Here is a 22,993-nt window from a genome sequence, read left to right as displayed (position 1 = left end):
GAGGAAAAAAGTCGTGTGTGCCCGATTAAATAACTAACTAACTATTTATTAATAATTGATAAATATCTGAAAGTTATTTTATCTTTTAGTCGCATAAATGATGGAGTCTTAAAAAGATTCTAGCATCTGTCAATTTCCACATGACGACAGATACGTTGGGTGTGGAATGGGGGGGAAGGTTAATGGTTTCATTTGTAGATATTTCGACCCCATAACTGTAAATTAATATGTAAACTCCCAAAATTCAAATGTTAATTAATACAATGTCTTTTGTTCAATCACCTATCTGTGGCGTATTAACCACAAAGTTGTTTGTAGGTTGTCTGGATGCAGACTTCCGGTACCTTGTATTGCCATTCATTTACGCATTAGTGATGTGTCGTTCGCGAACGAGCAGAATTGCACTATGTCAATTTAGATGTAAAAAACACAAACAATGAAGAAAACTGATGTCAAATTGACAGATTTATTTCAAACAGGAAGACACTATAATTTTCATTGATTTTAAGCAAAGTGTCGTTTTTTTATTTTAATCAAGCAGATATGGAGTTAGAAAATGTGTACCAAAAATGCAAGCTTATTTAGTAGTGAATAAGTGATGAATTCAACACCGGCTGTGCTTCAAGCTGCAAATAAAAGAAAACAGCAAATCAGATGGTCACCATTTTGTTTGCACGCTCACTTTGATCGTCTGCAAGGATACTGAATCAATTTGAGAGATATTCATGAATAAGTTGAAATGAATTAATAAAAAAAAAAATATATATATATCTGTTACCTGTCTTACAAACAAAGTTGTAATTGGTCTCAGACTGGTCACCTAAAAATAAAAAAAAGAGGGAAAACGTTTTTAAAAAAGAGCATCCATTTAAAGGACAACCGACATCACTTTTTTGTTTCCTGACATCAGAAAAACGTTTTATAACAAAACATGCAGTATGATATTTTTAGTCAAATGCAAAACAGCAATAAAAATGACTTCAAGTGTCCAAAATCTGCAAAAAAAATTGAGCATTTTCAGAAAGTCTCGCCCCCAGTTCGTGACATCACGTCAATATGTCTTGCATTGCTGGAGAATGAAAACAATGGCTTCAGATTCGGAGAATATGCTTTCTTGTTACTCATCCAGTTATGAATATGATTCAAATAGTTCTGAAGAGGAAAGCATACATGTTTGCCAATCTATTAAAGAATTTACTCCGTGCCATGTTGAGGCAAAATTGTATCACCAAAAAAGAGGCAGAAAATGGCGACCAAGCTCCATGTGAGGAATTAATCAGCCAGTTTCCACAGGCTGATAAATTCCTTATATGGAGCTTTGTCGCCCTCTTCTGCCTTTTTTGGTGCAACATGAGGTTTTCAGACCAAACAAGCATTGACGTGATGGAAAGACTGCTACAATGTGTCCTTTTTTTGGTCACGGGCGTTCCTAAGGCGAAAAGTGTGTATCCCAAAAACTAATTTCCCATAGGAAACCATCAAAATAAGAATAATCCGTTCCCAGGTCCCAGTAAAACATAATTTTCTACTTTCTAGATCACTGTATATTATTATTATTATTATTATTATTATTATTATTATTATTATTATTATTATTATTATTATTATTATTATTATTATTATTAGTCTTAGTATTATTTAGTATTAGTATTATTTCATATTAGTATGAGAATTAGTATTATTTCGTATTAGTATTATTTCTTATTATTATTATTATTATTATTATTATTATTAACAGTCGGTCAGGGCACACATTCAATTTTTTTTGTTGACAAAACCAAGTAGTGAATGTGCGATTTACTTGTCTGGTAATAGTCGTAGATCTTGACCACGGCTGGTTTGAGGCCCTGAACTGGGATTTCCTGTATCAGCTCCAAATCGTGGAAAATGGGGATATCTTTTGGCAGCTGTTCGGAGCGAGAGAGAGAACGGCAAGATGAAATCTCAAAATAATTTCAAAATCATCATTAATGCCTGCCACTTATGACTCACAGACTCCAAATACACCAACACACGATCGGCCTTCTGTTCAACGCGATCAACCAGAAGAGCCTCTTTGAGCTGTGAGGTGGAAGAGGAAGATGGATGGCCATGTGATTGACACGCGAGTACGACTTCGTTTTGCGCTAACTTGCTAAGAACTTACTTTCTGGAATGACATTTGGTCTACTTGAAAGCCAGACAGCAAATTTATTTCCAGGATCACCATGTTGGTACTACTTTCCTCCCCACTGAATCTGTGGTGTTAAAAAAAAGATAGTTCAAAGTGACAGGAAAGGTGAATTGGACTCCTTTAACACAAATGTATCTTAAATTTGGATTACGGGTGTCAAAGGCAAGGCCCGGGGACGAAATCTGGCCCGCGACATCATTTTATTCGGCCCACGAAAGCAACAGTCCCAAGCAAAATTTCAAATTGTCTCACGTCAACCACAAACGTCATTATCTCGATTAGCTATCTGGCTAGCTAGCTATTAGCTATCTATTATTGATAGCTGATGTTGATTATGTTGTGGATCATTTTTCATTCATCTATTAGCTAGCTTTCTATCAGAGTTACTTCCGGGTTGAGTGAAGGCCTTGCTAGCGAGCTAGCTTTCTATCTGAGTTACTTAGCTATCTATTAGCCGTCTATTAGCTAACTACCTCTCTATCAGAGTTACTTCCGGGTTGAGTGAAGACCTTGCTAGTTATCTGCACATCGTCTGCCAGTGAATGGGTTAATTTGTTATGCGCTCCAGATGTAATATTTGGAAGGAATTGATAAAAAAAATTGGTTTTCTTACTGAGATTTCAGCCTCAAATTGAGTTTGGATCTGCCAGATGTTCTGCTGCAGTTGGCCACAGCCTGCACACTGACACTCAGGGTAGACGCCTCAGTGGGTGTAGGGATGTTGTACAGAAGAGTCATCTGAGATACAAGAAACAACACAAAAAAAGCTCACTAAAATACTTATAAAAAAATAAATGCTGCTTAGGCCTTCTCTGCTGGCCTAAAAATATCTGAATCATAGACGGCTGTCTCGCTGACTCACTGTTGGCTATCTATTAGCTATTTATTTGCTATCCATTAGTTAGCTTTCTATCTATTTGAGTTACTTTGGGGTTGAGTGAACGCTGGCGCGTGTGGCTGCCGCTTCTCACCCATAAAAAAACTTTATCCTGTGACTGTAAAGTGACATTGAGATTTTTGAAAGGCGCTTATAAATGAAATGTATTGTTATTATTATTATTATTATTTGGTATTGAAGCCATCATTTGTTACCAGGGTCAGAAATCAACCTGGACGCCTTCACAATCGATTCTGCAGGCCCTGTCGCATCAACTAAGTATCAATGAAAGTGACTGACCTGCACTGAAGCACACGCCGACCCCTTGGCCTCCACGATGTACTTCCCCGTGACATCCTTGAGCACCTCTTCCTGGTAGAGTAGTTTGTTATTCTGGTTGATGTCAAATGTCGTTTGGCCACTGGGAGATGAGACGCTCACTGAGCTGGAACCCGCGGGACTGAATACCAGAGTAGAGTAAAGAGACAAAGCCTGAAGGGCCAGCACTGTGTCCTGGAACAAATTCATAAAAAGCAGAAAAATTGTCACGTCGAGTTGGACAGTGGCATGATTTTTCACAACATTGAGGTAACTCACTGACAACAACAACAACAACAACAACTGATAGAGAATAGACATCATTCATGCTGTTGTATGCTTAGTTGGCTGAACACAAGGTCCACAATGGAAGCACAGAAACATCTGGGGTCAATATGAGATGAACGGACAAAGTGGTAATAACGCCGTTCACGCATTGCTTTCGAGGTAACCAAAATGTCGTCAAGGATCTCAAGGACCTTACCTGAGTGGAAGCGTAGCCTCCATATGAGTTCTGCTGGCTTGTTAGCCATCTGACAATGCTGGAGGCGTAACCCAAGTCTTCGACGGTGGGAGAGCTCCCAAGTTTGGCGAGGAGCACGTAAGAAGCGATCTCCACGGACAGAGATTGCGACGTCTCCGTTGACTTCTGCTTCCAGGAAATCAAACCATCTGGGAAGACGATCAATACATTGAAAAATGTGGATTGACAGGGGAAAATGGCGTCTTGATTTGCTCATTTTAAAAGGACAAATTGACAACCTTTTTGTATTTTGATGCTGTCCAAATGCTTCAGAAGTCCAGAGCGGGTCTCCTCATCTCCAGCTAAAGTAAAGACGTAAGCAAGCAGCGCTGTTGTGTAGGTGTTGCTATGGTCGTTGACAAACCCCTTCAAGCAAGACAGGCTCTGGGTCACTGTGGCGTCCTGTAACAGATTGGAGTACAGAGGGTGGGGGAGGGGATTATAAAACTGCATTAGGTAGATTATAAATATGAGGCATGAGAATCAAGAGCGACTGATTGATTCAGAGTTAGCACTACTGAAGGCCTAGGAGTGACATGCACTGCCCACCACGTCATCTGGCAAGGGTCGAAATACAGAAGTAGAAGGTCACCAATGAATGATCCAGAGCATTTTACTACTCGTAATAATTTCGTTGGGTGTGAGGAGAGGGTGACAGTTTCAAATTCTTTGCAAGGTGTATTTTGGCCAAATGTTGAAATGGACTCACATTAGCAGATTTTCCCATCTCCAAAAAGGCAGCAGTGATGTAAGCGCTGAGAGTCACTTCGTCAGAAACGCCACCCTGCAACAGAGGCAATATCACTTCATGTACAACATCCAGGGATGAAATATTGCAGGGGGGGAGGGGGGGGGAGCAAAAAACAAATACCTTCATTCTGTTATTGAAAAGCTTTCCCGAAATTTGGAAACAACCATTTTCTTTTTGCTTGCTTTGCAGCCAAGACTCCGACTCTTCAATATTGGCAGGGTCAATATAAATAAAAGACTTGGCTTTGGCAAACGATCTCACCACAAAAGCCGTCAACCTGAAAGGGATGGCAAGGCAAAGAAAAAAAAAATTAAAGGACAACCGACGTCTCCGGACAAGTTGTGTCCAGCATTTTTAAAATGGCTTCAAATGACTTCGACTAAGCGTATTTTAATAAGATTCCACCGCATATAGCTATATTTTACGTTTTAAGATTCGCGCTGAATATTCCGGAAGTCTTGTTTTTGAGTTGGTGACGAGTCCGTACGTGACGTCACTGAAGGAACGCCCATGACCGAAAAAAAAGGACACATTGTAGCGGTCCTTCCATCACGTCAATGCATTTTGCTGTACTTTGTTTGGTCTGAAAACTTGGTGTAGCACCAAAAAGAGCCAGAAGAGGGCGACAAAGCTCCGTGTAAGGAATTTATCAGCCAGTGATTAATTCCTTACACGGAGCTTTGTCGCCATTTTACCAAAAAGAGCCAGAAGAGGGCGACAAAGCTCCGTGTAAGGAATTTATCAGCCAGTGATTAATTCCTTACACGGAGCTTTGTCGCCATTTTCTGCCTCTTTTTGGTGCTACATTTCCCGCCCCCAGATACCTCAAAATGGCACGGAGTAAATTCTTTAATCGATTGCAAACATGTATGCTTTCCTCTTCAGAACTATTTGAATCATATTCATAACTGGATGAGTAACAAGAAAGCCTCTTCTACCAATCTGAAGCCATTGTTTTGATTCTCCAGCAAGGTAAGACGTCTTGGGGTGACGAACAAGGGGGAGGGACCCTTTGAAACTGGCCACTTCCAGGTTCATTTTTTTTTGTTGCAGTTTCAGCACACTTGAAGTCATTTTTATTGGTGTTTTGCATTTGAATAAAAATATCATACTGCGTGTTTTGGGTATTTTAGATGCTATAAAAGTTTTTCTGACGTCAGTTAGGAAACAAAAAAGTGATGTTCAGATTCTGATATCGTAAAGTCTCGTTATATCGATAGCGGTTATATTGATAGTACTGCTTATTACGATACTACGTATTTTCATTTCCCGGCAAATTTCGAGTCTTTCATGCATAATTAGTTCTGGTTAGTACGATACCTGGTTATTACAATAATCCGCTTACTACGGTGCCCTTTTCATTTCCCGCCGGCCATTTTGCTCTGCTTATATCGATACAAAAGCAGCTTAAAGGATAACCAATATCACTTTTTTGTTTCCTAATAAAGAACTCGGTGACAGATTTTCATTGTTTTAACTGTGTAATTACGGGCAGGAAATCCCCTCATATGTCCAAAATTAAAAATTCCATTATTTCCTTATTATTTGTCATACAACAATCATCTATACATCATTTGAAAGCTATTTAAATGCACTTTAATATGCTATGAGAAAATGTGTGATACATTATTATTGAAAATTGTTGTCACATCACCGGTTTATGTTCTCACCAAGTATTCTCAACGCCGGTCCCAAAAGTGCTGTAGCCACCACTGGTATGCTGATAGTTAAGTTGTCTCTGATAGCCTGGGAAAGAAATACATGCTTAAAAATAGCCCTTAGGACACCGGTGTCAAAGCAAAGGCCCGAGGGCCAAACCTGGCCCGTCACATCATTTTATTCGGCCCGCCAAAGCCAATAAAATTTGTGAAATTACACGATTCTTGTTAAAGTCTGAACTCAAATTTCGAATTGTCCCATGTAAACCACCATAATAAAAATATTATTGTTATTATTAGATTAGATTTGCCTTTATTAGTCTCGCAGTAGAGAAATTTACATTTCACAGCATTATTATTATTATTATTATTAGCTATCTGGCTAGCTAGTTACCTATGTAGCTGGCTAATTATTAGCTATTTGGCTATCTAGCTAACTCCAATCGCCAGTGAACAACATGATCAACAAAACAGTAACTCATTAAACCGACGTGTGACTTACCATTCGTCAGGAAATTGATGGTCTTTTCTTCGATGGCTGGAGTTAGCTGCTGTGTGTCTTTAAGGTACTGCGCGATATAAATATTTGGGGCAAACAGTGCCATGTTCTGCTCTCCGCAACCATGGGGCATCTGCAACAGGTCATCAATGTTCTTCAAAGCCCGGCCCAAAATGTCACCTGTGTTGATTTAAAATGAAAAACACAAAAATTTGTCATTAATATTACATGATTTGATAAATACTTTTTAATTGTTTCGTTAAAAACAAACAAAAAAAGGTTACCCAGGACGGATACTAGACCACGTGCTGATCCATCAATGGCATTCTCTGGGAGCTTCAATTCAATTTCCTCCTTCTGACTGTTTCCTGTTGTGCAAAAAGGTATGCATTTATGCTTTCCTCTTCAGAACTATTTGAATCATCTTCATAACTGGATGAGTAACAAGAAAGCATCTTCTCCGAATCGGAAGCCATTGTTTTGATACTAGAGCAAGGTAAGACGTCCTGGCGTGATGTCACGAACAAGGGGGCGGGACCTTCTGAAACATGCCATTTTCAGGGTCATTTTGAAGTAGTTTTGGGACACTTTAACTCATTTTTTTGGTGTTTTGCATTTGACTAAAAATATCAGCTTTTGGCTATTTTAGAAGTTGCCATCAAACGTTTTTCCGATGTCAGTTAGGAAACAAAAACTGGTGTCAGATGTCCTTTAAGAACAAGATCATATTCACATTGAAGACAAAATTCTGTAAACCAACCTTTAGGACAGAGCAGAAGGTTGTGGGTTTTTGTCACTTCCGTTCCCTCAGCCTAAATGGAAAACCACAAACAAGTTTTAGAGAATTTGAAGCTCGGAAGAAAGTTTTAAATACAGTCATACCTCAGCTTACGAACGCTTTTGCTCGCAAACATTAAATTCGCAAGCATCTAGTCTTAGCTAACAAACTAGTTTTTCGGCGAACGAACCAAACCACACAGCGCCACGGTGGCTGGCGGACTAGAGTCCATCGCCCCGTTTGAGTGCAGATGTGGTTTGTTATCGAGTGGAGTACTTTTGCTATGATGGGACTGAAAAAGACCCCACCAAACTTCTGTTGATTTGGATTAACGAAAAGCAGCTAGCGGGGGACAGTGTGAGTGAGAGTATTATCGCCGAGAAAGCTTCACTCTGATATCAAGAGGCAACTACATCAACGACAGTCACAAAGGTCAATAAATCGACTTTATTATACAATACTGGTTATTTCTTTCATTACAATACAATATCACATTTATTATACATAAAATAAGGTATATTTTGCGTAGTTTTAAGGCTTATTTAGTAGAAAATGATGTTTTATGGGTACCAGGGAACGGATTATTCTAATTTTGAATGGTTTCTTATGGGAAATAAATGTTTGGGATACATACTTTTCGCCTTACACACACTTTCTGGGAAGCAATTAAGTTCGTAAACCAAGGTATCACTGTATCGAATCGGAAAAGACAAATAAAATGGGACCAACCTTAACAATGAGAGGTCGTGTGACCGTGTCTTTACGACCTCTTTCTGGCACGCTCACAATTTCATTGTCGCAAGAAGCATGAGATGGAATTGCTTCAGCCGTCACAGTCACATTGACAGACCCTAAAAATGAAATAAATTAAATCAAATAAATAAAGGATATAAAAATATGTCTGCACACTCAAAATCAGAGTTTGCCTAAAATCTTGCGTATCACACCCGTACCTAATGTAGAGGGAGTCAAGGTCCATCTGAGGGTTTTGCGCTCATTGCCACATAGGCAGCCGTTATACTCGTCACCTGAAAGTGGGCTGAGGGTATAATCTTCAGAGGGGGTTGGCGTCACACTGACCTATCATCGCAAACACAAAAAAAGTCAAAGTCAGCTTTATTGTCAAATATGCTAATATGAATGACATGAAAGGCACTTATAATGACTTGAACAAACATAATAAACACGAAAACGCCAATTTGCCGGGAGAGGACAGCTGTAAATATCAAACATATACGTACTGGATTCATTAACTCATTCACTGCCATTCACAAATGTATTCGGGAATTAAAAATATGCCATGGAGCGCCATTCCTGAATTTGTTTGGGTTTTTGTTTTTTTATGCTTGGGTGCTGATAATGCGCTGGACTCTGGCGATGTTTTTGCTTTTCCACAAGTGGGTAGCATTTCCCTTTTTTCCATGTTATTAGCTTAATATGATTTCACATATAAGGCGCACCTGTGTATAAGGCGGACCGCCCCAATGAATGGTGCATTTTCAAACTTTTTCCATATATAAGGCGCACCAGACTATAAGGCGCACCTTCAATGAGTGAAAACATGGTTTCCACATATAATATAAATCTATATAAGTTTCCAAATGTAAGGCACACCACATTATAAGGCGCTACAGTAGAAACTGGAGGTTACGCACTGGGTGAAAATTGAGTCAGTAGTTGCGTATAAGGCGCAGGGTTATTTTATTTTATTTATTTTATTTTATTTTATTTTGGCAATAAAGATGATTCTGATTCTGATTCTGATTTTAGGTACGCCTTATACACGGGAAAATACAGTACATGATTCGGATTTGTGTTTTTAGACATTTTGATCTTCTCGTGTGCCGTATTTTCCCATGTATAAGGTGCACCGGAGTATAAGACGTACTCCCAATGAAGGCTTATAAGGCGCAGGGGCAACTTTTGGAGAAAATCAAGGCTTTTGGGTGCGCCTTATACACCGGAAAATACGGTAACTAGTTCTCAAAATTGAAATCAACTATAATGACTTATTGTGGTTTACATGGGACAATTCGAAATTCGGGTTCAGATCATGGGCCGAATAAAATGAAGTGGCGGGCCAGATTTGGCCCCCCGGGCCTTGTCTTGAACACCCGTGTTCTCGGATTAAAAAGAAATGGACTCATATCTCAATTTCCAATGAGAACAAATAGCTCTTGGTTACCATGATGCACTTGGAGAGGAAGTTGAAGACTGTAGCTTTCAGCTCAAAGTTTTCCCCGCGTTTGATGGAGTAGGGCAGAGTGAGCTCAAGGAAGAAAGGCTGGAAGACTGTTAAGTTCTGACGAGGAGCCAAGCCAAAACCCTGAGGGGACAAGCAGAACGTCTCCGTCTCCCACGTGGTGATGGTGTCCGGGGCAGTCAGCGCCACATCCTTCATGCCGGAATTCCTGAGAGAGGAGACAAAAAAAAAAACAATTCATTGTGATGAAGTCCAAAAGTGGTGACAGGTAAACAAAATAAACATCATTCGCTCTACCAAATAATAAATAATAAATACTGCACTCGATAACAAACCACATCTGCACTCAAAGGAAGTGGGTGTGGAAAACTAGTCCGCCAGCCACAGTGGCGCTCTGTGTGGTTTGGTTCATCCGCTGAAAACTAGTTTGTTAGCTAAGATTATATTCTCGCAAATGTAATGTTCGCTCACAAGGCGAAAAGTTCGTGAGCTGAAGCATTTGTTAGCAGAGGTATCACTGTATATGTTTGTATCTATCTGAAACTCGCAATTTACGGGGTCATTTTGAAGTAGTTTTGACACACACTAACTCATTTTTTATTGGAGTTTTGACGAAAAATATCCGCCTGCATGTTTTGGCTATTTTAGATGCTATAAAACGTTTTTCTGATGTCAGTTAGAAAACAAAAAAAATGGCGTCGGTTGTCCTTAAAATTTGTCTGACATGAAACCTGTCAGTGATGAAAAAAAAAAAAAAGTGAGTGAAATCTATAAAAAGCATCTTATTTGATCATGAAAAGTATGAAACATGTCGCCGGTTAGTTAAACGATCATTTGTGACGCAGACTTACCCGACTTCCACCAGGTCCCACAACCAAGTCTCAGGAAAGAAATTGCGGATTGTGTGAACCGGGGCCATAGCACCCATACCACCTGCGGCAGAGCCAACGGCAGAAGGAACCGCCATCGCATCGACGGTTTCATATCTTAGCGCAATTCCTAGAAAAATCCAATGATTCCTTGTTAAAACGTCGTTTTTTTTTTTTTTTTTTTTTTTGCATGAAAAATCCAGTGCGCCACTCTCACTCACCGTAAGGACGATTATGGTATTCTCTTCCTAAATAATGAAGGCAAGTGGGCACTCTGATATTCAAATTTGTTGCCATCTTCAGTCCGTTATTCTATGACAAAGGGATGGAAAAAAAATACAGCTAAAAAAACACAAGGATGCTAATTTGCTATGTGCAGAATTGTGCTAAAATTACCTGGAAAACTGTTAAAGGATCATCAATATCGCGGCCGGGATACGGCATCATCGACCTTTTGGGTCTGACTTGTAAACATTCCACTGGATCCTCAACTTTGTATGGAATATAAGTTGATTTGATGACAGGTAACAATCCGAATATCTGGCGGAAAGACAAAAAAATAATTCAGAATAATACATTTACAGGTAATTTATAAGCACCTTTCAAAACTCTCAAGGTCACTTTACAGTCACAGGATGTTTTTTTTTCCTGTGGTTGAGCAGCGGCAGCCACGCGTGCCAGCGTTCACTCAACCCGGAATACGTGTATATATAATAAATAGATAAAAAGCTAGCTAGCGAGCCGATATAGAGTCAGCTAGCAAGCCAATATATAGTCAGCTAGCAAGCCGATATGTAGTCAGCTAGCTAGCCAATATGTAGTCAGCTATCTGGCCGATATGTAGTCAGCTATCTGGCCGATATATAGTCAGCTAGCGAGCCGATATATAGTCTGCTAGCGAGCCCATATATAGTCAGCTAGCGGGCCAATATATAGTCAGCAGGCTAATTTCTAGCTTTCTAATAGCTATCTAGATAGCAAGCTAGCTTTCAAATAGCTATCTATTGAGCTTTCTAATAGCTATCTATCAAGCTAGCTATTAGCTAGAAAGCTGGCTTTCTAATAGCCATCTATCAAGCTAGCTATTAGCTAGCAATCTAGCTTTCTAATAGCCATCTATATAGCTAGCTATTAGCTAGCAAGCTACCTTTCTAATAGCTATCTATCTACCTAGCTATTAGCTAGCAAGCTACCTTTCTATCTATTTGAGTTACTTCCGGGTTTTTATTATTATTATTATTATTATTATTATTATTATTAAGACAAGTGAAGTTACCTTTTCGGCATTTAAGGTCTTTCCAGGTTCTTTGATGAGGACACTCTGGTCAACAATGCTAAGCCCGCATAGAGAATTTGGCTGTGTTGTCAACTGCAAGGTGGTTTCTTCACCCGGGACGGCTGAATCTGGACAAAACTCCACAGAGATCTGACGCACGGCAAACAAACAAAAAAAAAAAAAACACACCCGCTCAGCATCTGGACATTGTCGGCGCTTCAATTGACATCACTTACTTTGTTGCCAAAGCATTTTTGCGTCGTGTAGTGGGCACTGTGGGCAATCACTGTGGCGCTTGGAAGCACAGCGTATGCGACCACCTGCACCTCTGGGGCCATTTCGGCCGTCACTTTCAACTGGAAAGTCACCTCTCCCTCATTCACTAAAAAGTAAAAAGAAAAAGCAGATTAGATTAGGAGAGAAATTAAACATTTTTTAGAAAAGGCAACAAAAATGGAGCAAGAGTACATTCAAACTAATTGTGCGTAAACAAAGCGCACCTGATTTATCCGCAATGGCGATTTGTTTGGCTCTTTGCAAAACAATGGCTCCTCTGGCAAGGACCTGGATTATTTCAGAGGACAAGAACGTGTGACAGAAATGCAGTTGTAGTGACAAAAACAGGCGGAAAGACAAAAAAGAATGTCAACCACAATGATAGAAATACAGTGATACCTTGGTTTACGAACTTAATTGGTTCCCAGACAGAGTGTGTAAGGCGAAAAGTGTGTATCCCAAAAATTAATTTCCCAATGCAAACCATTAAAAGGGACCTTATTTTATGTACAATAAATTTGCTGTGGTATTATAATTAAAGAAATAAACTGTACTGTATAATAAAGTGGTTTTATTTAACTTTGTGATGGTCGTTGATGGCTTGATGGAATGGAGTGGCCAGTTTGTTGTGTTGTGGCAAGTTTTAAATTGGACCAGATACAGTGATAACTCATTTTACGAACTTTATTGGTTCCCAGAAAGTGTGTAAGGCGAAAAGTGTGTATCCCAAAAATTAATTTCCCAATGCAAACCATTAAAATGAGAATAATCCGTTCCCAGGTCCCCATAAAATATAATGTTCTACTAAATAAGCCTTAAAACTACACAACATATACCTCATTTTATGCATAGTAAATGGCCGATTGTAATTAAAGAAATAAACTGTACTGTATAATTTAATCCACTGAGTGAAGAATTTAGTGGAAAATGAAAAAAAAAATATGGGGGGGGGGGTCGAAACATGCGCTAGTAGCAAAATTTATCCTATGATTGGCAATCTATTAGCTATTTAGTAGCTATCCATTAGCTATCTGCTATCTCTTAGCTATTTATTCGCTATACAATAGCTAGCTAGCCTTCTATCTATTTGAGTTACATTCGGGTTGAGTAAACGCTGGCGCGTGTGGCTGCCGCTGCTCACCCACAAAAAAACTTATTCTATGACTGTAAAGTGACCTGAAGAGTTTTGAAAGGTGCATATAAATGACATGTATTATTATTATAAAAAAAAAATTCCACTCACCAGATAAATCAGATCGGCCGACCCCATAGACTCTCCGACGATAGCGTATTGAATGGTGACGTCTTCATCTTTGTCGCAAGGAATCGCTTTGTCCTTCTTGTTGACCAGCAGGTAGCTGACCGTCTTTGTCTCAAGAGAAGGTTTCTGGACTGGAGAAATGGTGTGCTCCCCATTCTCGTAGTACGGGGTTCTATAACCATATTCCAGGTTTGGTGTGGCGCTAACCTAATTTGGATCAAACGGAACAGATTGGTTGAAGGATGACGATGTCATCATGGCATTGGGCCTGTGGTTCGTTTCTATGAGGACTAAAGTAGCCTTCGATTCGGCACGGCTGTGGTCCGATTTAGCAGCAAAAGAAGCAAAGTCCTAAATCGAGTGGGTTTACACCCCACCTTGAATGATTGGCAGACACAACTCGGGTTGAGCATCGGGAAGGACTGTCACGCTTGAAACTTGAGTCGACTGATTGAAGAACATTTTTTTCCAATCAAGTGTATTGAACATTTGCTAGAATGATTTATTATAGAATTCGAGAAGAAGAAAAGTAGCAATATACTAGATTCATGAATATTCAGGTATCATTTGTTTCCAGGGTCAGAAATCGACCTGGACACCTTCAAAATCAGTTCTGCAGGCCCTGGAGCAAAAACCAAATCAATGGCGATCACATTTTATTGCTTACAGCTAGTCGCGCTTAGAAGGCCCAGGGGCTTGGTATTCTAATCAAGAAAACTATGTTTTACTAATGTATCACTTAAATTTGCATTTACTCTCAATAAATAGCTTGGCAGAGGGCTGCAGAATTCAGGCGTCTGTCATGAATGGCTGCGTCTCCTGCCGGCAGTAAAGACAATCTTTCTGGGTTCGAGTCTTTGTCCACAGTGCCCGATCCAACATCTCTGACAACATTATCCACCCGAAAATACGGTACAGAGTGCTAAAAACTTCTTTTCTGACACCGGCAATTCCACTGAATCTCGTGACTTACGTAGAGGTGAATGTCGTTGTGATGGTCGACGGTGCTTAGTGAGAAGGTGGCAAAGCCTTGAAGGTCCGTGGTGAGGTTCTGTCGGAGTTGTGCCGACCACCGGTTACCCTCCAGCAGATACAGGTCCCTGCCAGCAATGGGCGTCTTGTTGAAGTGAACTGCTTTCACCTTGACGAAAGGATAAATGAGTCGATGATGATGGTCATCAGCATAAGGTTCGATTCCTCATGGTGTTTCGCACTTACTTTGCCTTGCACGACTGCCGCAGTCTGGTAAATCTTGGGAATCTCCTCAAAGGACAGTTTCCCGATGACATAGGAAATTTGTATTCTTTTGTTGTTCACATGTGTAATACCTGCCCAATGTTACACAAGAATTTATTCCGGCGACAATAACCATCATTATTTCGGCCTTTGATAGAAATGGACAATCCAAAGACTGTATTTTCCGGTATATAAGGCACACCTCCAATGAATGGTAGATTATCAAACCCTTTTCCATATATAAGGCACAGCTTCAATGAATGAAAAACATTTTTTCAAAGATATCAATCAGTGGTGGATCGTCAAGGCCTGCAAAGCCTTCTCTGCTAGCCTAAAAATATATGAATCACAGACTGATGTTAATTATATTTTCTCCATGAATTCTTATTCAATAATTCCAACTTGTCTTTCCGCATCCTTTCATTACTTTTTCCCCTGTCGCACTGCAGACGACGTGTTATAGTATTTATGCATTTAACCAATCACATTTCAGCCATTATTTGTTACCAAGGTCAGAAATCGACCTGGACGCCTTCACAATCAGTTCTGCAGGCCCAGTCGGCAACCCAAAAGTGGCACCAGTACCTTTCTGAAGGTGCTGGACAACGTCAAGAGTTTTCGCAAACGATGATTAACTAGTCACGAGCCAATCGTAGTATCACGAGCCACTGGTGATAAGCGCATACTGGAAAGAGCTAGCACACTTTATCAGTAGCGAGCGGCATAAATATATAAATATATTGTGTTGATTTAATAGCAGATTTGTCAACCTCCAGTGGCTGAAGGACAAGAAATGCATTTTGGTTGCAGATTTACTGTCAATGATTTTTCAAGACGGACTTTTTAAAAAAAGTTGGAGATCATTAAAGGTCGATCACTTATTTCCTGGCTCATGGTAGCCTCCAGTGGACTTGTAAATCACACCACCCTTTTTTTCAGTCTGGGTTGATTCAGACTGTCTGAATTGTGTTACGTCTGAGACATAGCACGACAGAAGGCCTAGCGATGCAATCCACGGCCTGCCGCTGATAATATATAAAAGTTTTCCAAATATAAGGCACACCATGACTTCTACAAGGGAAGGGGGTGGAGCCAGTGGCTGTTGACAGTGATTGTGAGACCTGGTATGGCTCAGTATGAATTTACATATTTGGCACAACTCGTATAAGGCGCAGGGTCATCTTTTGAAGAAAATCAAGGCTTTCGGGTGCGCCTTATACATCGGAAAATACCGATATTTAAAAGGGAAATACTTACCCGTCCCCTCTTCTTTCATTTCAGCGTTGACTTTGAGTACATCTTGTACTGCCTTCTGATCAATTTTGGTGAATGTGGATAACTTTGGTAGAAAGGTGGCACAGCCATTCTTATTTGTCTAGTGAGGAGAATACAAACTGTTATCATTCAGGGTTATTTCTTAATTTAGTCATGGTCAGCCACATTTAAAGGACAACCGACACTGCTGGGAATTGGTGTCAACTAGTATCAAATAGTAGTCTTGGTGCAACACACAACGATTCACCATTGCGTTATTTATGTGTTTTGCTTCTAATTTCACCATGAACACGAAGTTTTCAGACCAAATAAAGTACCCAAAATGCATTGTGTGTCGCTTTCTCGGTCAGGGGCGGTCCTGACGTGACGTCACGCCAGGAATCGTCATCAACTCGAAAACAAGACTTCCTGAATATACAGCGCCAGTCTTAAAAGGTAAAATATAGCTATGTGCGGTGGAATCTTTGTAAAATACGCTCATTAGAAGTCATTTGAAGTGATTTTACAAATTACGGACACAATTCGTTGGTGGCGTCGGTCGTCCTTTAGAATTATGCGTTTTTAAAAATTTCCCTCAAATCTTCGTCACTTTGTGAAACACTCTTACCAAATCTAAATGTACACATTTTTGCATCCAAAGTGCCGCTTACATTTTTTTTTTTGTTGTTGCAAAGTTTACCTGTTTTGACTCCTCGTAGCAAGGGGGAGTCACAAGAGATTCTTCGGTGTCAGAGTTGTGAAGATACGAGTAAAGTGGGCGACACACCTTAAGTGTGGCAGTGCCAGGCACAGGCTGTCCATAGGTGTACCTAGTCATTAAAATGAATAATAATATTAATAATAATAATAATAATAATAGAGTGATACCTTGGCTTACGAACTTAATTGTTTCCCAGACACAGTGTGTAAGGCGAAAAGTGTGTATCCCAAAAATTAATTTCCCATAGGAAACCATTAAAATGAGAATAATCTGTTCTCAGGTCCTCATAAAACACAATTGTCTAATTCTATAAGCCTTAAAACTACAAAAAAAATACCTTATTGTATGTATAATAAATGTGATATATTATAATTAAAGACATGAACTGTACTATATAATAAAGTCATTTTATTTACCTTTGTGATGGTTGTTGATGGCTTGATGGAATGCAGTGGCCGGTTTCCTCAGTATGAAAGACTTAATGAGGAACGTAGCCTTCTTCTTTCACCATCTTGAGGAATGATCCCTTCGAGGTGCTTTCTCTGCCATAATTTTACCTTGTTCCTCATCAATTGTGTTCCGTTTATCTGGGTTGGTAGCTTTTTGCATCAAGTGTACAGATGGCTTGTGCGAGTTGTTTGTGGAGCCTGATTGATGGGATATTTTAACCTTTCAGTCTACACTCTGCCTTTGAAGTATCAAAGTTGAAACGAGTCCAAATGTCAATCTTTTCTATCCATTTTGTCACTCTCTCTCTTTCTCTCGTCTGCCTGTCTCTTTAATGTTTAAACCACCTCCCCTCACTGCTGCGTTCTTGACCAATCACGTGGCTTTAACCGAAGACTGGGGGTGGGGAATAGAGGACCCAAACAAGCCGGCTGCCATTTTGTTGTTAGAAGGACAGGCTCATTCGCCAACGACACGTCACTCATTGAGGCAGCTCTGTATGTATCCCGAAAAATAGTTTGTATGCCAAGGTAAAATGTTCATAAATTTAACTTTCGTAAACTGAAAAATTCGTACGCCAAGGGGTTGGTAAACCGAGGTATCACTGTACTCACTTTGAGCAGACTTCAATGGCGACGTCATCTTCCACAATAACCACTTCATCCGGTCCGTTTATTTTCGTATCGAATTTTGGCAAAACTGCAAGAGTTGATTTGATCAGTCCACGTTCAACCAAAGACAAAAGGGAAAAAAACTTTTTTCTTCTTTTTTTTTTACATACCGTATTTCTCTACTTTGAAATTGTGGTATATTTTCTCTCCGTCAACTGACGCACTGAGTTCATAGGAACCTTCTCGAGCCTCGGAGTTCAATGAGTAGGACAGCTGCAGTATGGCCTTGCTGGAAGTTTGGTTCAACCACTGCCCGATCCGGGTGTTGCTGGGATTCTAGTTAGATATTTCAAAGAATAAGAAAAAAAAACAAAGTCCAAAAAAAGGACCCACAGAATATTGAGTTTTAGGACTACATAAACATTCAATGAACCACAAGAACCCTTACACTCTCTTCTTTCAACAGAAAAAAAAAACGGTTAATTCCTAAGTTACATGAGTCTGGAGTTATCCGAGCTTGACATGGAGGCAGCTGTCCAAAATATAACACAATACATACAGATTGGTTTATATAATAATAATAATCCATTTAATCTCTAAGCAACCCGAAAGTAACTCAAACAGATAGAAATTTAGCTCACAAGCTAATAGATAGCTAATAGCTAGATAGATAGCTAGCCAGCTAGATAGCAAATAGAGAGCCGGCAAGCCAGCTCGATAGCTAATCGCTAGACACATAGCCTGCCAACCAGATAGCCAGCTAGGTAGCCATCTAGCTAGCTCGATAGCTAGCCAATTAGATAGCAAATAGAGAGCCAGCTAGCTAGCTCAATCGCTAATGGCTAGCCAGCTAGATAGCAAATAGAGAGCTAGATAGCAAGGTCGATAGCTAATAGCTAGATAGATAGCCAACTCGATAGCAAATAGAGAGCTAGTAGTTAGCTCTCTATTTGGGATAGAATGCTTACCTGAATTTCAATGATGTCATACTGCAAAAAAACAAAAACATTGGATCATGTTAAATGTTTGTATCAAACTATAGCTAAGACAAAAAAATGCACATGCAATGACATAATGGGTTAAAAAAAGTGGACTGAATTATGCCATGTATTCATCTTATTTCAGCATTTCAGTATTGACACTAAACGCATGGCAGTTTTATTCTATTGGATTTCTTACAGTAGTTAAAAAAAATAGAGTTACGACCTATTCACACATCGGGTTTACATCAACCGAATTTTAAACTGTTATTCGAAGTCCAGCGATGCAAAGTCCAGGCCCAATTCATACAATGTAACATTTGCTATGACACAAGCGGAGGGGGGGGGGGGGGGGGTGGTTTCCAAACACTCACCATTTGAACAGCAGGTCTGAACTTTGTGTCCAGCGAAACGACCCTGAAGTGCACTGAGAGGAGCATAGAGAGATATGAACGTTAAACAAAAAAAAATCATCACATTAAAAAAAAAAAAAAACAGCAGTCAGTGGCAAAATAACCTCCAGCATTTTAAAGGACAACCGACATCACTTTTTTGACATCAGAAAAACGCTTGATAGCATCTAAAATAGCCAAAACACGCAGTATGATATTTTTCATCAAATGCAAAACACCAATCAAAATGACCTAAAGTGTCCGAAATCTGCAAAAAAAAAAATGAACGCGGTAGCCTGGCACTGGAGCGGACACATTTTTGGACATTGTCTAGCAGTGAATGAGATAACAAGGATTGAGTCACTGCAAGCAATTAAAAATTCTCGGAAAATTAATTTCCCCCAAAGTGTCCAATTAAAGAACAGGAAGACAAAGGGAAAAATATATATTTGACCAAATTAAAACTTGATGACCTCAATGGATTTTTTTGTACTGTCGATATGCGATGACCCAACATTTGTTGTTGGATGTTCAATGGGCCATTTTAAAATTGTCTGACAATGGATTTGACGTCATCTACTCAGCCAAGGTTATGCTATGACGCACCAATGAAATTGGGACTTTTTTTTTCTTTTTAAAGAACATTTTCATTTCGTCACTGTGGACAAAAGCTCGAACCCAGAAAGACTGTTTTTTACTGCCGGAAGGAGACGTAGCCATTCATGACAGACGCCTGAATTCTGCAGCCCTCTGCCAAGCTATTTATTGAGAGTATATGCAAATTAAAGTGATACATTAGTAAAACATAGTTTTCTTGATTACAATACCACACCTCTTGAGTTCTAAGCACAAACAGCTGTAAGCAATAAAACATTGTCTTTTCCACGAACTGATAAATTTGTAACCTGGCTCATGAGCTCTTCCTGTGAAGGAGTTTCAAGTCATAAATTGCTTCGGTGATAAAGGAGTTTTCCCGAGTCCTAAGTTCTGTCAAAAGCCAGATCTCCTAAATGAAGATGACAATTGAACTTGCTGTGTCTGTTGACCTCAGATTTCAGAGTTGACCTCCAAGTTGTCTCTGCTTCAATTGTGTATTCGAGTCACACTAAGCATATAACAGCATGACACTTTTAAATATGATAACTTGATATGATAAGGTTCTCATTTTAAAAAGTGTGTGTGTGTGTGTGTGTGTGTGTGTGTGTGTGTGTGTGTGTGTGTGTGGGGTGGTTACCAGTTTGTCCCGGGAGGTAGATGGGTTTATCAGTCTGAATAAAAGTCATCGGTCTGTACACTCTGATCATGACCTTCCTGACCTCTCTCGAGTTAAACGTTGCACCTTTGACCTCCACAACCATTTGTCGCACCTCATTGTCTTCGGAAACGGGAACCTGGAGGCCAATCAGAGAAAAGACATTTTACACTACAATACAATTCATATTGATTAATATAGCGCTTTAACAACAGCTGAAACTGGAACAAAGCGCTTAACATGGTTAGCCATCATATAGAGGAAATAAAGCAGTCACAAAGATAGTAGAAAGCACCAGGGATTGAAACCAAGATGAAGTCGGAATCATACATGTTTTACAAACATTTAATCTTGTAAAAAAAAAAAAATGAAGCGATTCCGTCTGAAGAATATCTGATCAATAAATATTCATGACAATCAATGACACAGCAAACAACAATTTTTAGTTTTTATGTAATTTGAGAGCAAAAAAAAAAAGAATGTGTTTATATAATGGGGTGGATGTCAGGATGTCAAATCTAATTGCCCAAAAAGTGACATTTGTTTTCCACAAATTGGAAATTAAGTGTTTAAAAAAATACATTAAAAATAATGAATAACTAGTTTTCAAATCTCAAGTCAAAAATAATGACTGTTATTGTGGTTTACATACGACATTTTTACATTTTGGTTCAGAATTTAGCAAGCATGATAGAATTTCATCATTTTAACTCCCTTTCTTGGGCCGAATAAAAATGATGTGGCGGGCCAGATTTAGCTCCGGCGCCTTGACTTTGACACCCGTGATTTCAATGAATTCTAAGCGTTGGATGATAGTTTAGCGTCATTTTGAATGTGGCCAGAAGGTCGATTGAATACATTACAAACAAAATATTAGTATATGAAATACATCTGCAGAATAATCTTTTTTTTTTTGAACTGACCTTGAACTTGTGGCACTTGTGAAAGTCTTTGCTGGATGTTTCTTTGAAAAGGGTAATGTTCTCCTTTTCACAATTCAAAAAAACCGTCATGGTAAGAGTCTCATTGGGATGCAAGAGACTGGCACAGAATTTGGTTTCAGCTCCACTTTCTAGTAGTGCAGGAATTCCAACCAGGTAACCTCTACAGTCACACACACACACACACACACACAAAATTACAATCTCATTTGATATAAAATAAAAATAGATATTTCAACAGGATTTAGAAACTTACGGTCCTGAATCCGCCCAAGCCATGAGCATCCAGCTGAAGAAGAGACACCACGTCCAGGTCCATGCTTGATTCCGAACACCACCCATGATTGACGAGGAAGTTCCTCAACGTCTGCATCTGCTAAATAGCCACAGATGACACCCGCCCCCTCATGACACACGAGCCAAATGTAACCACCCCCTCCACCCACACAAAAGAAAGATGGCTGGGTTGGGTAGGTGGTTGCGGGAAACGAAGGGGGGGTTGGCGCGCAGGATTTTAAAAGTGGAAAAAAAAGGCACAAATGACATGGAATTCATATTTTTAATCAGGTGGAATTCAAAACTCTCTCCCAGCCCTGCCCCCACTGCCCCTTCCCACTGCCACACTCACCGAACTCTGAGTACACGCTGTAGTATCATCCTGAACTCTATTTTTTGTTCTTTTTCTGTTTTTTTTTCTGCAAAACCTCACTTCAACCCTTATTTTTAGTTGTTTGTTTTTACATACGTCACTACCTCTTTTTACATACGACACTACCTCACTTTACATTCAGAAATGACATATATTGTCTGTTGTCAATTGTATGTCTTTTTTAGCCATGTTATAAGTGCCTCGCGCGCTGGGTCCGAGAGGACATTCATTTCATCTATGTTGTATGTCATGCATATTAGCACATTTGACAATAAAGCTGACTTTGACTTCAAGGATTGTCCACTAAAGGACAGAGTGGTGCTGTTTCGATCAACGTAGAAGAGAACTTGGTGACAGAATTTTCAGCTTTTCGCTCGCCTTTCAGCGTATTTTACAAAGATTCCACCGCATATAGCTATATATTTTACGTTTTAAGACTGAATATTCAGGAAGTCTTGTTTTTGAGTTGGTGACGATTCTTGACGTCACGTCACGGAAGGAACGCCCCTGACCGAGAAAGGACACACAATGTATTTTGCGGTACTTTGTTTGGTCTGAAAACTGCATCCTTTTTTCTAAGCCAAGATTGATAAAAAAAACTTTCTGGCAATGTCCTAAAACTTTACTGGAGTGACAATAGAAGGCATAGTTTGTCCTTGGAAATCAACCAAAAATAACAAGTAATTATGCTGATGGGGCAAACCTGCTGTAATTTCAAAACAATGGCACAACAAACAAGTGTGACCGAGAGCTTAGGTGTGACGTGCAGGTCGCTTGTGCCATGTACTCGGAAGACACTAAATACTACTAAATACGCAGTAGCAAATAGGCAGTGGCGGGCCGGGCATGTCACTCCTAGGCCTTCAGTGGTGCTACGTATGAATTAGTGATGTGAATTCCGGCTCTTTTCAGAGAGCCGGTTCTTTTGGCTCGGCTCACTAAAATGATCCGGCTCTTTTGGCTCCCAAATGGCTCCTCAGCTTGTTTTTTTTTTTTTTTTTGTTGCTTAAATTAACTACCAAAAAAATCGTGTAAAATTATGTGAAAA

At 39.6% G+C, this 22,993-nt stretch overlaps 1 protein-coding gene across 1 annotated transcript; it reads right to left on the bottom strand.

The window, feature by feature from the left end:
* Window positions 1-447: 447 nt before the first annotated feature.
* On the bottom strand, window positions 448-21,672 carry LOC148888806 (alpha-2-macroglobulin-like). Its single transcript, XM_089013200.1, has 36 exons — window positions 21,553-21,672; window positions 21,279-21,459; window positions 20,338-20,494; window positions 19,086-19,138; window positions 18,700-18,720; window positions 17,902-18,067; window positions 17,735-17,819; window positions 16,653-16,782; window positions 15,956-16,073; window positions 14,681-14,790; window positions 14,436-14,603; window positions 13,445-13,669; window positions 12,426-12,489; window positions 12,162-12,307; window positions 11,926-12,075; window positions 11,046-11,189; window positions 10,871-10,961; window positions 10,632-10,779; window positions 9,763-9,988; window positions 8,531-8,657; window positions 8,307-8,428; window positions 7,560-7,611; window positions 7,084-7,167; window positions 6,803-6,979; window positions 6,313-6,388; window positions 4,763-4,919; window positions 4,601-4,675; window positions 4,131-4,293; window positions 3,853-4,040; window positions 3,351-3,563; window positions 2,787-2,911; window positions 2,147-2,237; window positions 1,993-2,061; window positions 1,802-1,907; window positions 779-820; window positions 448-626 (listed from the first exon to the last, which is right to left on the bottom strand). Exons 1-36 carry the CDS (start codon window positions 21,636-21,638, stop codon window positions 622-624), a joined length of 4,341 nt encoding a protein of 1,446 aa, XP_088869326.1. The 5' UTR covers window positions 21,639-21,672; the 3' UTR covers window positions 448-621.
* Between the last annotated feature and the right edge of the window lie 1,321 nt (window positions 21,673-22,993).

This window comes from Hippocampus bargibanti, linkage group LG14, assembly GCF_051943395.1.
Source record: "Hippocampus bargibanti isolate YZ-2025 linkage group LG14, ASM5194339v1, whole genome shotgun sequence".
In the NCBI taxonomy this organism is placed as follows: Eukaryota; Metazoa; Chordata; class Actinopteri; order Syngnathiformes; family Syngnathidae; genus Hippocampus; species Hippocampus bargibanti.
Note: the sequence above shows the minus strand (reverse complement) of the source record. Positions and strands in the feature narration are given on the sequence as shown.

What these genes read in the sequence shown, in the direction of transcription:
- LOC148888806 (XM_089013200.1), bottom strand. Translation starts at nt 21,638, where the DNA reads ATGGGTGGTGTTCGGAATCAAGCATGGACCTGGACGTGGTGTCTCTTC. An exon ending in CGGCCGATCTGATTTATCTG is followed by an intron (nt 12,490 to 13,444) that starts GTGAGTGGAATT and finishes GAAATAATCCAG; the next exon opens with GTCCTTGCCAGAGGAGCCAT. An exon ending in AATTTGAGGCTGAAATCTCA is followed by an intron (nt 2,238 to 2,786) that starts GTAAGAAAACCA and finishes TTAACACCACAG; the next exon opens with ATTCAGTGGGGAGGAAAGTA.